At 38.3% G+C, this 11,983-nt stretch overlaps 1 protein-coding gene across 1 annotated transcript; it reads right to left on the minus strand.

The window, feature by feature from the left end:
* Positions 1,847 to 2,308, minus strand: LOC107620781. The gene has a single exon (XM_016322904.1). It carries the CDS (start codon positions 2,306 to 2,308, stop codon positions 1,847 to 1,849), a length of 462 nt encoding a protein of 153 aa, XP_016178390.1.

Genomic DNA, 11,983 nt, shown 5'->3' on the forward strand with positions numbered 1-11,983 from the left:
CATCCTAAACCCCATCTCTGGAATGACCTTTTTTATTCCATCAACCTATAATATCTTGATTCATGAAATTGAGACTTAAATCTCTTGGAATCATAGATTGGTGGTTCGGTTTCAGCTGGTTCCTTTCCTTTCCTTCTTTTGGAACTTGATGAAGCCATGAATTAGGAATGAAGGAAGGGAGAAGAAAGGCCTTGGTTAAAGCACGGTTATAATGGAAGGAATGGGAGGTAAGGTATTGTGTGGTGTCTTTGGGTGAGAGAAGGACGATGTAACGTGTTTGGGATGAATGTATGAAGAAAGCAATGGTATGTGAGCTTGAGAAGTGCTACTTCCAATTTATAGGAGGGCCGTGAATTCTTGAAACAAAATAATAAGTTGGAGGATTCGATTAAATTGCAATGAAGGGTGAGGATTGAGCAAATCATTGTTGAGGTGGTGGGAATGAACGGCTTGCATGTAAAGGTGGGTAAAGACAAGGATTGCTCCCTCATTGGGCATATGTGGTTCGGCCTCCTAGGTGTTAAACCATGCAGATTTTGTTTCCAAAAGAACACCATTCCCTAAGCACATGTGACTCTCTTTTCCCTCTTGTGACAATCGTACATGCATGCCTCCTTTTGTCTTCTTCTCAACCTTCTTCATACCTAACCACGTGAATCAAGAAAATAATGAGCTTAAACTTTAAATTTAATACGGTGGAGTGAAGAGTAATGAAGAAAAACAAAATTTATTCTATGTTTCTTATTTATGAATAACCAATTATGCCCCTTAGACATTGAACAACATTTTGATGAACACCAAACTTGTTTCCTTCTAAGTATTCCATATAAAACCCAATGAATATTTGTTGTAATTGGTATATTTATTATAAGGAATATTTTATTTACTACCATGCTACCATAAACTCATAAAATGATGCAATGTATGGTTTATCTATTCATGAATTTGAGTCTTTGAGTAAAAATAAATTTCTTGAAATTCATAGCATATATAGACACCAAACTTAAGGTTTGGCTATATACTTAAACAAAATGAATGAGTATATATCCCAAATTGGTTTTATGATCATCATGCTTGAAAAGCTCTTTTTAAAGTGCCTTTAGGCACACCAAACTTAGGAATCAAACATATGCTTCAAAATGATGTGTGTAGTTATCAAATCTGCTCATGAGAGGTCAAATTTATGCTGGAAAAACCATTAATTATTGAAATAAAAATAAAAGCAAGAATATTAAATCATGGGCTGCCTCCCATGGAGCACTCTTTTATTGTCACTAGCATGACATTGGTCCCTTGTTAGGGTGGCTGATGATTGTGGTGCCTCAGTTTGTCCCTTCTCACTGTGAGCCTTCTTCCCGTGTGTTGATGGTCAATCTCCACATGCTCCAGTGAGAGTATTTTATTGACGGTGTAGTAATCATCAGTTTGTGGATCTGTCTCCAACTGCTGGTAGATCAATCTTACTCTGTCCCCTTTTGAGAATCCTTCAGTTGGTATTCTTTTGTTCTTCCACCCTTTTGGAATTCTTTTCTTACTGTTCTTTCCTTTCTTCAATTGTCCTTCTTTCTCTGCAGTAGGTTTTATGTCAGGGACCTCCTTCTCAATAATCAAATCTTCAATCCTTTCCTTCTCTTCTCAGCCTTCACATGTTCCTTACCCTCTTTTTCTTCTCCACTGTCCATCTCTTGCTTTAGAGGTGAGCTGATGAGCGCTGCATTGGGTTTTTCTTTCCACTGTAATTCTTCTTCTTCAACCTTCAAGCAGCTTTTCTCTTCAACAGTGTACTGTATTTCTTGGAAGAAATTTAGAGTGATCTTCTCATCATTTACCTCAAAGTCATTTCTCCTTATTCCACATCAATGATGGCCCTTGCTGTGGCCAGAAAAGGTCTTCCTAATATTATAGAGTCATTCCCCTCTTCACCTAAGTCCAGGATTACAAAATCTGCTGGGAATATGAATTTCCCTACTCTAACCAAGAGATTTTCAATCACCCCCTTAGGAATCACCAGGGATCTATCCACTAGCTCCAATGACATCTCTGTAGGCTTCACTTCTTCTATACATAGCCTTCTCATCATAGACATAGGCATCAGGTTGATACTGGATCCCAAGTCACACAGTGCCTTGTCAATGATTATATTACCAATGGTACAAGGTAAGAAGAAGCTCCCAGGGTCTTTGAGTTTTGGTGGGATGCCTTCTTGGATCACTGCACTGCATTCTTGTTTCAAGATCACTATCTCTTTCTCATTCCATCTCCTCTTCTTGTTGATAAGCTCCTTTAGGAATTTTGCATACAGAGGCATTTGTTCTAGAGCTTTAGCAAGTTGGAATGTTAATTTCCAGCTTATTAAAAACTTCTAGGAACTTTGGGAATTGTTGATCCTTTAGCTCCTTGTTAAACCTTCGAGGATGTGGAATGGAAGGAGTGTATGGCTTCTCCTCCTTCTTCTGTGCTTGTGAATGTTCCTCAATAGCCTGCTTTCCCTTCTTTGAAACTAGTGGCTATTCCTCTTCCTTGGCCTTCTCTTGGTCTTGCTTGACTTTTTCTCCTACTTGCTTCTTGCCGTCAATATCATTCTCAGCTGGCCTCTTGTTAGTTTCTTTGTCATTTACTATAGTTCTTCCACTCCTTAATTGGATTGCTTTACATTCTTCCTTAGGATTGGGAATGGTGTGTCACTTGGCAGTGCATTGGTTGGTCTCTCAACTGTTGTTTGCTTGGATAATTGACCAATTTGCCTTTCCAAGTTCCTTAGTGAAGCTTCATGGTTCTTGCTGGTTAGCTCTTGATGTTTTATCATCTTTTCCATCATTATCTCCAAGTTGGATATCCTTTGAGATTCTTAGGGTGGTTGTGGTTGATTATGAGATGTTGAGGATGGATGATAGTTATTTTGGTTAGTGGATGGGTTATTGGGTGGATAGTAGTTGGGTTGAGGTTGATTGTTTTGTGGTTTTTTATATTGGTTTTGGTTAGTATTTTGATGGTTTTGATGGTTTCTGGGATTGTTTTGGTTTGAGTTTCTCTGCCAAGGCTGCTGGTTTTGATTGTGATTGTCTCCCCACCTCAAATTGGGGTGGTTCCTCCAGGATGGGTTGTAGGTATCTCCCTGGAACTCATTTTGTCCAACTCTTTAGTTGTGCATGTATTGGACTTGCTCAGGTTGTTGCTCTTCATAAAGTTCTTCATTCTGCTGCCATGTATGTGATGTTTGATTTAGAGTGTTCACTGCTGCAACTTGAAGACCATCAATCCTCTTGGCCATCATCTCCATCTGCTTTTGGATCTATTGATGCATCACCTTGTTTTGAGCTAAAATGGTATCCACACCTTCCAGCTCCAATACACCCTTCCTTTGAGCTGGTGGGCATTTCCTTTGATGACCATAGAAGTATTGGTTGTTTGCCACAGTTTCTATGAGGTTCTGAGCTTCCTCAGCTGTCTTCATGAGTTGTAATGAACCTCCTGCAGAATAATCAAGGGCTTCTTGAGCTCTCAGTGTCAATCCTTCATAGAAATTTTGGAGTTTATCCCATTCATTGAACATCTCTGGTGGGCACTTCCTGATCAAAGCTTTGTATCTCTCCCAAGCATCATACAATGACTCTCCATCCATCTGAGTGAATGTTTGGATCTCTGTCTTCAGTCTGATGATCCTTTGGGGAGGATAGAACTTGGCTAGGAACTTGTTCACTAGATCCTCCCAGCTGTTGATGCTTTCTCTTGGAAATGCCTCTAACCATTGGGCAGCTTTGTCTCTCATGGAAAATGGAAATAGTAGCAGCTTATAAATGTCTGGATGCACACCATTGGTCTTCACTGTGTCACATATCTTTAGAAAGGTGGATAGGTGCTGGTTTGGATCTTCCAAGGAATCTCCTCCATAAGAATAGTTGTTCTGCACCAAAGTGATGAGTTGAGGCTTCAATTCAAAGTTGTTTACATTGACATTTGGAGTAAGTATGCTACTCCCACAGTGCCTTGGATTAGGGAAAGTATAGGAGGCTAGAACCCTCCTTTGAGGCTGGCCATTATTGTTAGCCACACCCTCAGGGTGATTTGGGGCATTCCCTTCCATCTCTTGGTTCTCCTCTTCTGATTCCTCTTCACTAATGATCCCTTTTCCTCTTGCTTCTCTTCTTAGTCTTTGGAGAGTTCTCTCGTCATGGTCACAAGAGGTGGAGACCTCTCTCCTTGCTTCTGTCATACACACAAAACACCAAGAAACACAAATAGAGCACTCTGTACTTGAGTGCAGTTAGGATTAGTGGAGACAAAGTCTCAAATAGTTAGTGTGCTTGATAAAAATGAAAGAAAAGAAAAAAAAAATGCTTAATCTAGATTATCACCTTACTTAATTATTGTCAATCTAACTCAATCCCCGGCAACGGCGCCAAAAACTTGATGGGTGAAAATTGATTTCCACACAAACTCACCAGCAAGTGTACCGGGTCACATCAAGTAGTAATAACTCACAAGAGTGAGGTTGATCCCACATGGATTGATGGATTGAGTAATTTTAGTTAGGTGATGAATTTAGTTAAGCGAGTATTTGATGATTTGAGTGAAACTTGATTAACAGAAGCTAAGTTGCAAGTAAATAAAAGGGAGAGGGTGAATTGACTGAATCTTAAAGTGTAGAAGAAGTAAATTGCAGAAACTTAAAGTGCAAGAAAGTAAAAGAGCTGAAACTTAAATTGCAAGAAAGGTAAATGACTAAAACTTAAAGTGCAAGAAACTTAAATTGCTGAAACTAAATTGCTGGGAAATGTAAATTGCTTGAAGAATAAAAGGGATTTGGGTGTTGGGATTCAAATTGAACTAGAAAATGTAATTAAAGTAAATCAGAGAGCTTTGAGATGAAGAGAATCAGATCAGGATCTCAGTAGCAAAACAGAAATGGAAAATTGCTTGAAGAAACAAACAATAAGAAAACTTAGCTCAATTGTGAAATTCTCAAAGATAAATTGACAATTGAAAAAGAGTAATGAGAACAGAAAGCAGATCTAGATCTCAATTACTCCCTTGACAACATAGAAAAGAAATTGCAGAAGAAATGAAAATGAAAACAGAAAAGGAAATTCCGATCCAACTTCCAATTCTCAGAATTATCAAAAGAAAAGTAGAAGATGATTCTCAGATGAATGATTTCAATGGAATTCTTCAATCTCAATTCAAAAAATCCAAATCAGAAAGTAGAAGTTGCAGAAGCAAGAACAAACAGAAAGAAAACTAGATCTAATCCCAATTCCCCAAATTTCAAATGAAAATTAAAAGTGAGAAAACTAAAAAATGAGCAAAAGGTCTTTCTTCAAATCAAACTTGCTCCTATTTATACACTTTCTATTTTTGTTTTCAAAGCTCTTTGGAATGGACCTTTTGGGTTTGTGAAGAAATGGATCCAACTTGGCACTTGGTGTCATAGGTTAGGGAGCATTTGGTTCACTCCCAGTGGAGCGCTCCGTGACCAAAATGAACGCTGCGTTCATTCTCCTAGGCGTGCCAATTTTGTGTGCCTTGTTCCTCCAGCATTGCTTTAGTGAACGGCATGTTCACTCTTTGAATGCTACCCTTTTGCTGAGCCTTCCTCCCTAAGGCTTGAGAAGCACGAAAACGTTGCAAAAGAGAACACTACGCTCTAATTTTTGAAAGCTACCCTTCCTTGGTGTGTGCCTCTCTTGGTTGAGTGCTGTCTAGCGCTCCTTTGGTTGAGCAATATATTTCCTTCCTTGAACGCTCCTTAGTGAGCTTTGATGCGCGCTTTCTTCCCAAGCTGAAATCCACAAAAAAGGTGGAAAAAGTGAACGCTACGTTCACTTCTTTTGAACGCTGGCCTTTGTTGAGTGCTGCCTTGTTGTACAGACAGCACGAAAGCTTTGGCTTGAAGGCTTGAATCCATGAAAAAGGTGAGAGAGTTAATGCTACGTTCACCATTGCAATGCTTTCCTGGTTTTTCCATTTCTTCCTCATTTCTTCACCTACAAGCAACCGAACAACCAATCAAAGTCTCACCAAAATCACAAGATCTTTGCATCATTCATAAAACCAATTAATTCTATCATAAACCTTATGATTTTGTGTAAAATAAATGATATTTGATTGATTCAAAATGATCATTAAAATCCACTCCAATCACTTACTTATTGTGCAAGAAAGTGCATAAAACCTAATAAAACTAATGAGAAATGCTTTTAAAACTAGCATAAGATGACTTGTCATCACTGGTACCAGCGGAGATGGATGGTTACCAAGAGATCTTACGGCAGCGGAATGAATTTCAGTTTGATTGGGACTCGATCCTTCCGGTCATTGCCCAACCAGAGACATGTTGGACCCAAGGGAGACCCAGGCTCCGGCCTAAGGGCATTGATGCACGCATCCTTACTGTGGAGGCTCAAACGTGGGCCCAGATCTTATCTCACTATGTATTTCCAAGCACCCATAAGTCATCCATCACGGCGGATCTAGCCTTCATTGTCTGGTGCATACTCACGGAGAAGCCAGTCAACATCCCTCCCCTCATCCGACAAGCGATGGGTCGGGTCCATGCCAAGGGTAATCTCCCGTTTCCCGCCTTGGTATCCAATTTGGTTGTTGTTGCTGGTGTCCCCCTGATAAACCCCCTTTGTAGGGTTTATCTTGTGTTGCATTTAGAGCATTTTGATAACCTTTCCTCACATTTATTCAAGGAAATAGCATGATTTTGTGATTGTCTCCATACTTGTGCTTAGATGTGAAAATATATTTTTTAGACCTTTAAATTAATAATTTTGATTTGCCTTTGACTTTCGCTAGATGCCTTGATGTGTTTGCTAGTGATTTCAGGTTGAAAAGGGCTAGGAAGGGATCAAAGGAGTGAAAGGAACGCATACAAAGTGGAGAAATCATGAAAAGCTAATAATCTGGAAAAGCCCATGGGAGCGCACGTGCACTATGCACTTACACGCAGATCGCAAAATTCTCCAGGGGCGCGCACGCGCACTGTGCGCGTACGTGTCGATAACCGCACATGATTTTTAAAGAGGAAAACGTGCTTGGCGATTTTGGAGGGTTTCCAGCCCCATTTGGAGCTGATTTTTTGGCGGGAAAGGGCTAAAAAAAGACCAAGGAATGGAGGGGAAGGGGAAAATCATCATAGATACATACACACTCATTAGGATAGTTTAGTTTTAGTTTTAGAGAGAGAAGCTCTCACTTCTCTCTAGAATTAGGATTAGGATTAGGTTTAGTTCTTAGATCTAGGTTTCAATTCAAGCTCTCTTCTACTTCTTCTTCTTAATTCCTTGTTGTTACATTCATCTTTCTCTATTGTTTGTTAAAAATTCTTCTACCTTGCTTGTAGATCTACTTTTGTTCCTCCTATTTCCTTTTAATGCAATTTGAGGTAATTCATGTAGATCTTATTTTCTTTGATTGTTGTTGTTGATTTCTTACATTCAATTGTTGTTAGATTATATTCTTGTTATCAATTTACTATGCTTTTCTTTTGTGCCTCCCAAGTGTTTGATGAAATGCTTGGTTGAATTTTAGTATAGATTTTGCTCCTCTTGGCCTAGGTAGAGTAATTAGTGACGCTTGAGTTATCTAATTCCTTTGTTGATTGATAATTAGCAGTTGTTAATTGGTTTGGATACAACTAAAGCTAGTCTTTCCCTTGGGAGTTGGCTAGGACTTGTGGAATCAAGTTAATTCATCCACTTGAATTTCCTCCATGGTTAGAGGTTAACTAAGTGGTAGCAATGGATAATTTGTGGTCACAATTGAAGAGGATAACTAGGATAGGACTTCTAATTCTTATATCTTGCCAAGAGCTTTGTTAGTTGTTAGTTTATTTTCTTTGCCATTTATATTTCTTGTTTAAAATCTCAAAAACCCCAAACATACTTCATAGCCAATAACAAGAACACTTTGTTGTAATTCCTAGGGAGAACGACCCGAGGTTCAATACTTCAGTTTATAAATTTAGGAGTTTGTACTAGTGACAAACAAATTTTTGTATGAAAGGATTAGTGTTAGTTTAGAAACTATATTGCAATGAGACTTCATTTTTGAAATTCTAAACCATCAAAAGTTTAATCATCAAAATGGCGCCGTTGCCGGAGAATTGCAATGGTGTTATGTTATTGGTTATTGTATATATGTGAATATTATAAATAGTTTGCTTGTTTGATTTAGTAGCTAGATTTTAACTCCTTGTTTTTGTGCCTTCTATTTTTGTCTTTGCTATCATGAATTCACACTTTGGCTATGAGTTTTAGTTCTAATTGTGTTGTAGGAAATCTGAACTTCAATGATGATACTCATTATGGATGGAACCAACAAAGATGGGAGGAGTCTCAAGGAATTGATCACTCCTATTGGCAACAACCTCCGGATACTTATAGGTATAACCACTATCCTAATGCATGTCAATTTGATGGCTATGGTGACTCTTTTTGTGATAATCAAGTACCACCACCATATGCTTATGAACGTTATCCTCAACATGACTATCAACTATGCTCACGAGCCCATTTTTACCAAGCACCTTCTTGTGACCCATATCCATCATGTGACCAATCACCCATGCCATATTCTCATGACCATTATGAGCAAGAACCTTTAGAACCACCACAACCTTATCATGACTACTATGAAGAACCACCTCAATACTCACCATCTCCATACCCCTACTAAAAAGAACCACACTCCTACCATGAACCCTTCCTCCAAATTGATGAACCCTCTTATCCACCTCAAGCCCCAATAGATGACCCTCTCACCTTGCTACTTCAAGGACAAGCGGATATACAAAGGAACACCCTAGAGTTTGTGACTAACTTGACCAAGGTAGTACATACTTTAGCCTACCAATGCTTGAACACTCAAGGTGCTTCCATAACCACATGTGAAGAATCAATTGAAGATCATAGCAAGAAGGAGAGATTGGCAACTGCGGTGGGAAATGAGGGATGTTATTTTGTATTAGAGCAATTGGAGGAGCCTATGGTTATTGAAGAAAAGGAAGAAGTGGTTGAAGATTTAGGAGATGTTGAAAGTCCATGGGAATGTAGCATCATGGAGCACTCTTCCAAGAAGCTTGATATTGATGTTGAGGAGGGTGCGCAACCTCCAAGGCATATCATAGTTGGAGACTTGAAAGAGGTTTATCAAGAGATGGATTCAATCATGGATGAATTTCTATCTATAATGGAATCCTCTCTCATTGGACATGAAGTTGAAATTATAGAAGAATGTGCATAACCCCCATACCTTTGGTGAGCAATGAGAAAGAGAGCAAATCGGAAGAAAGCTACCAAGGGAAAAAAGTTGAATTGGTGTATATCGAAATTGAAGAATATGAAGAGGTTGATCAAGAGATGAATTCATTCATCAATGAATTCCTATCCAAAATTGAATCACCTCTCATTGGGCAAGAAATTAAAGTTCTTGAAGACAACACTAAGCCAAGTGATAAAGGGGAAAAGGTTGAAATTGAAGAAGCTTGAGAAGAGGTGGAAACAACTAAAGAAGAGCCTAAAGAAGTAGACCTCGCATTGTCTAAGTGTGGGGAGGTCTCCCTCCCCAAGTCACCATCCAACACAATATTCAAGTGGGTAAAATTCTTATCCCTAAACTTTACTTTCTCACTTGAATATGGTTTAATTGAAAATGATGGTTGATGAGCGGATAATTTATACGCTTTTTGGCATTATTTTTACATAGTTTTCAGTATGATATAGTTAGTTTTTAGTATATTTTTATTAGTTTTTAAATAAAAATCACATTTTTGGACTTTACTAAGAGTTTGTGTGTTTTTCTGTGATTTCAGGTATTTTCTGGCTGAAATTGAGGGACCTGAGCAAAAATCAGATTTAGAGGTTGAAGAAGGACTGCAGATGCTGTTGGATTCTGACCTCCCTGCACTCAAAATGGATTTTCTGGAGCTACAAAACTCCAAATGGCACGCTCTCAATTGCGTTGGAAAGTAGACATCCAGGGCTTTCCAGAAATATATAATATTCCATACTTGATTAAGGATAGACGACGTAAGCTGGCATTGAACGCCAGTTCCATGATGCATTCTACAGTCAAACGCCAGAAACAGGTTACAAACTGGCGTTCAACTCCAAGAAATACCTCTACACGTGTAAAGCTCAATGCTCAGCCCAAGCACACACCAAGTGGGCCCCAGAAGTGGATTTCTGCATCATTTACTCATTTCTGTAAACCCTAGTAACTAGTTTAGTATAAATAGGACTTTTTACTATCTTTGTAAGAGATCTTTGATTAGTTTTTTTGCTATTCTAGACTTTTAGGGGGGCTGGCCATTCGGCCATGCCTGGACCATTATCACTTATGTATTTTCAAATGGTAGAGTTTCTACACACCATAGATTAAGGTGTGGAGCTCTGCTGTTCCTCATGAATTAATACAAAGTACTACTGTTTTTCTATTCAATTCAAGCTTATTCCTATTCTAAGATATCCATTCGCACCCAAGAACATGATGAATGTGATGATTATGTGACGCTCATCATCATTCTCACTTATGAACGCGTGCCTGACAAACACTTTCGTTCTACATGCAAACAAGCTAGAATGAATATCTCTTAGATATCTAATACAGAGGACCGAGTCCGAGATATTAGAATCTTCATGGTATAAGTTAGAACCCATGGATGGCCATTCTTGAGATCCGAAAATTCTAAACCTTGTTTGTGGTATTCCGAGTAGGATCTGGGAAGGGATGGCTGTGACGAGCTTCAAACTCGCGAGTGCTGGGCATAGTGACAGACGCAAAAGGATAGTAAATCCTATTCCAGTATGATCGAGAACCGACAGATGATTAGCCATGCAGTGATAGCACATTGGACCATTTTCACAGAGAGGATGGGATGTAGCCATTGACAATGGTGATGCCCTACATAAAGCTTGCCATGGAAAGGAGTAGGAATGATTGGATGAAGACAGCAGGAAAGCAGAGGTTCAGAGGAACGAAAGCATCTCTATACCCTTATCTGAAATTCTCACCAATGAATTACATAAGTATCTCTATCCTAGTTTATGTTTTATTTATCTTTTAATTATTAAAACTCTATAACCATTTGAATCCGCCTGACTGAGATTTACAAGGTGACCATAGCTTGCTTCAAGCCGACAATCTCCGTGGGATCGACCCTTACTCACGTAAGGTTTATTACTTGGACGACCTAGTGCACTTGCAGGTCAGTTGTGCGAAGTTGTGACAAAGAATTAAGATTATGAACGTGCGTATAAAATTTTCAGCACCGTTACCAAGGAATGGAACCGTCACAATTTCTGCGCACCAAGTTTTTGGCACCGTTGCCGGAGATTGTTCGAGTTTGGACAACTAACGGTTCATCTTGTTGCTCAGATTAGGTAATTTTATTTTAATTTTAAGCTTTTTATTTCTTATTTTTGAAAAATACAAAAAAATTTTCTTCTTTTTTCGTTTTTCCCAATTAAATTTCGAAAAAAAAATCAAAAAAGTTTAATAAGATAATAAAACCAAAAATATTTTGTGTTTCTTGTTTGAGTCTAGAGTCAAGTTTTAAGTTTGGTGTCAATTGCATCTTTTTAATTTTCTAAAAATTATTTTCAAAAATTTCATGCATTGCATTCTTCATGATCTTCAAGTTGTTCTTGGCCAGTCTTCTTGTTTGATCTTCATATTTTCTTGTTTTGTGTCTTTTCTTGTCTTTCATATGCATTTTCAATTTGTTAATGTCTAAAGAATAAAAATTTTTAAGTTTGGTGTCTTGCATGTATTCTTTTCTTGAAAATTTTTCAAAAATAAGTTCTTGGTGTTCATCTTGACATTCAAAGTGTTCTTGGTGTTCATCTTGACATTCATAGTGTTCTTGCATGCATCACATGTTTTGATCCAAAATTTTCATGCATTGAGTCTCTTTTATGTTTTTCTCTTTCATCATTAAAAATTCAAAAATAAAAAAAATTATCTTTCCACTTTTCAC

Source organism: Arachis ipaensis, chromosome B10 (genome assembly GCF_000816755.2).
Source record: "Arachis ipaensis cultivar K30076 chromosome B10, Araip1.1, whole genome shotgun sequence".
In the NCBI taxonomy this organism is placed as follows: domain Eukaryota; kingdom Viridiplantae; phylum Streptophyta; class Magnoliopsida; order Fabales; family Fabaceae; genus Arachis; species Arachis ipaensis.

Excerpts from the sequence above, each read along its gene's own strand:
- LOC107620781 (XM_016322904.1), bottom strand. The coding sequence starts at position 2,308 with ATGCCTCTGTATGCAAAATTCCTAAAGGAGCTTATCAACAAGAAGAGG.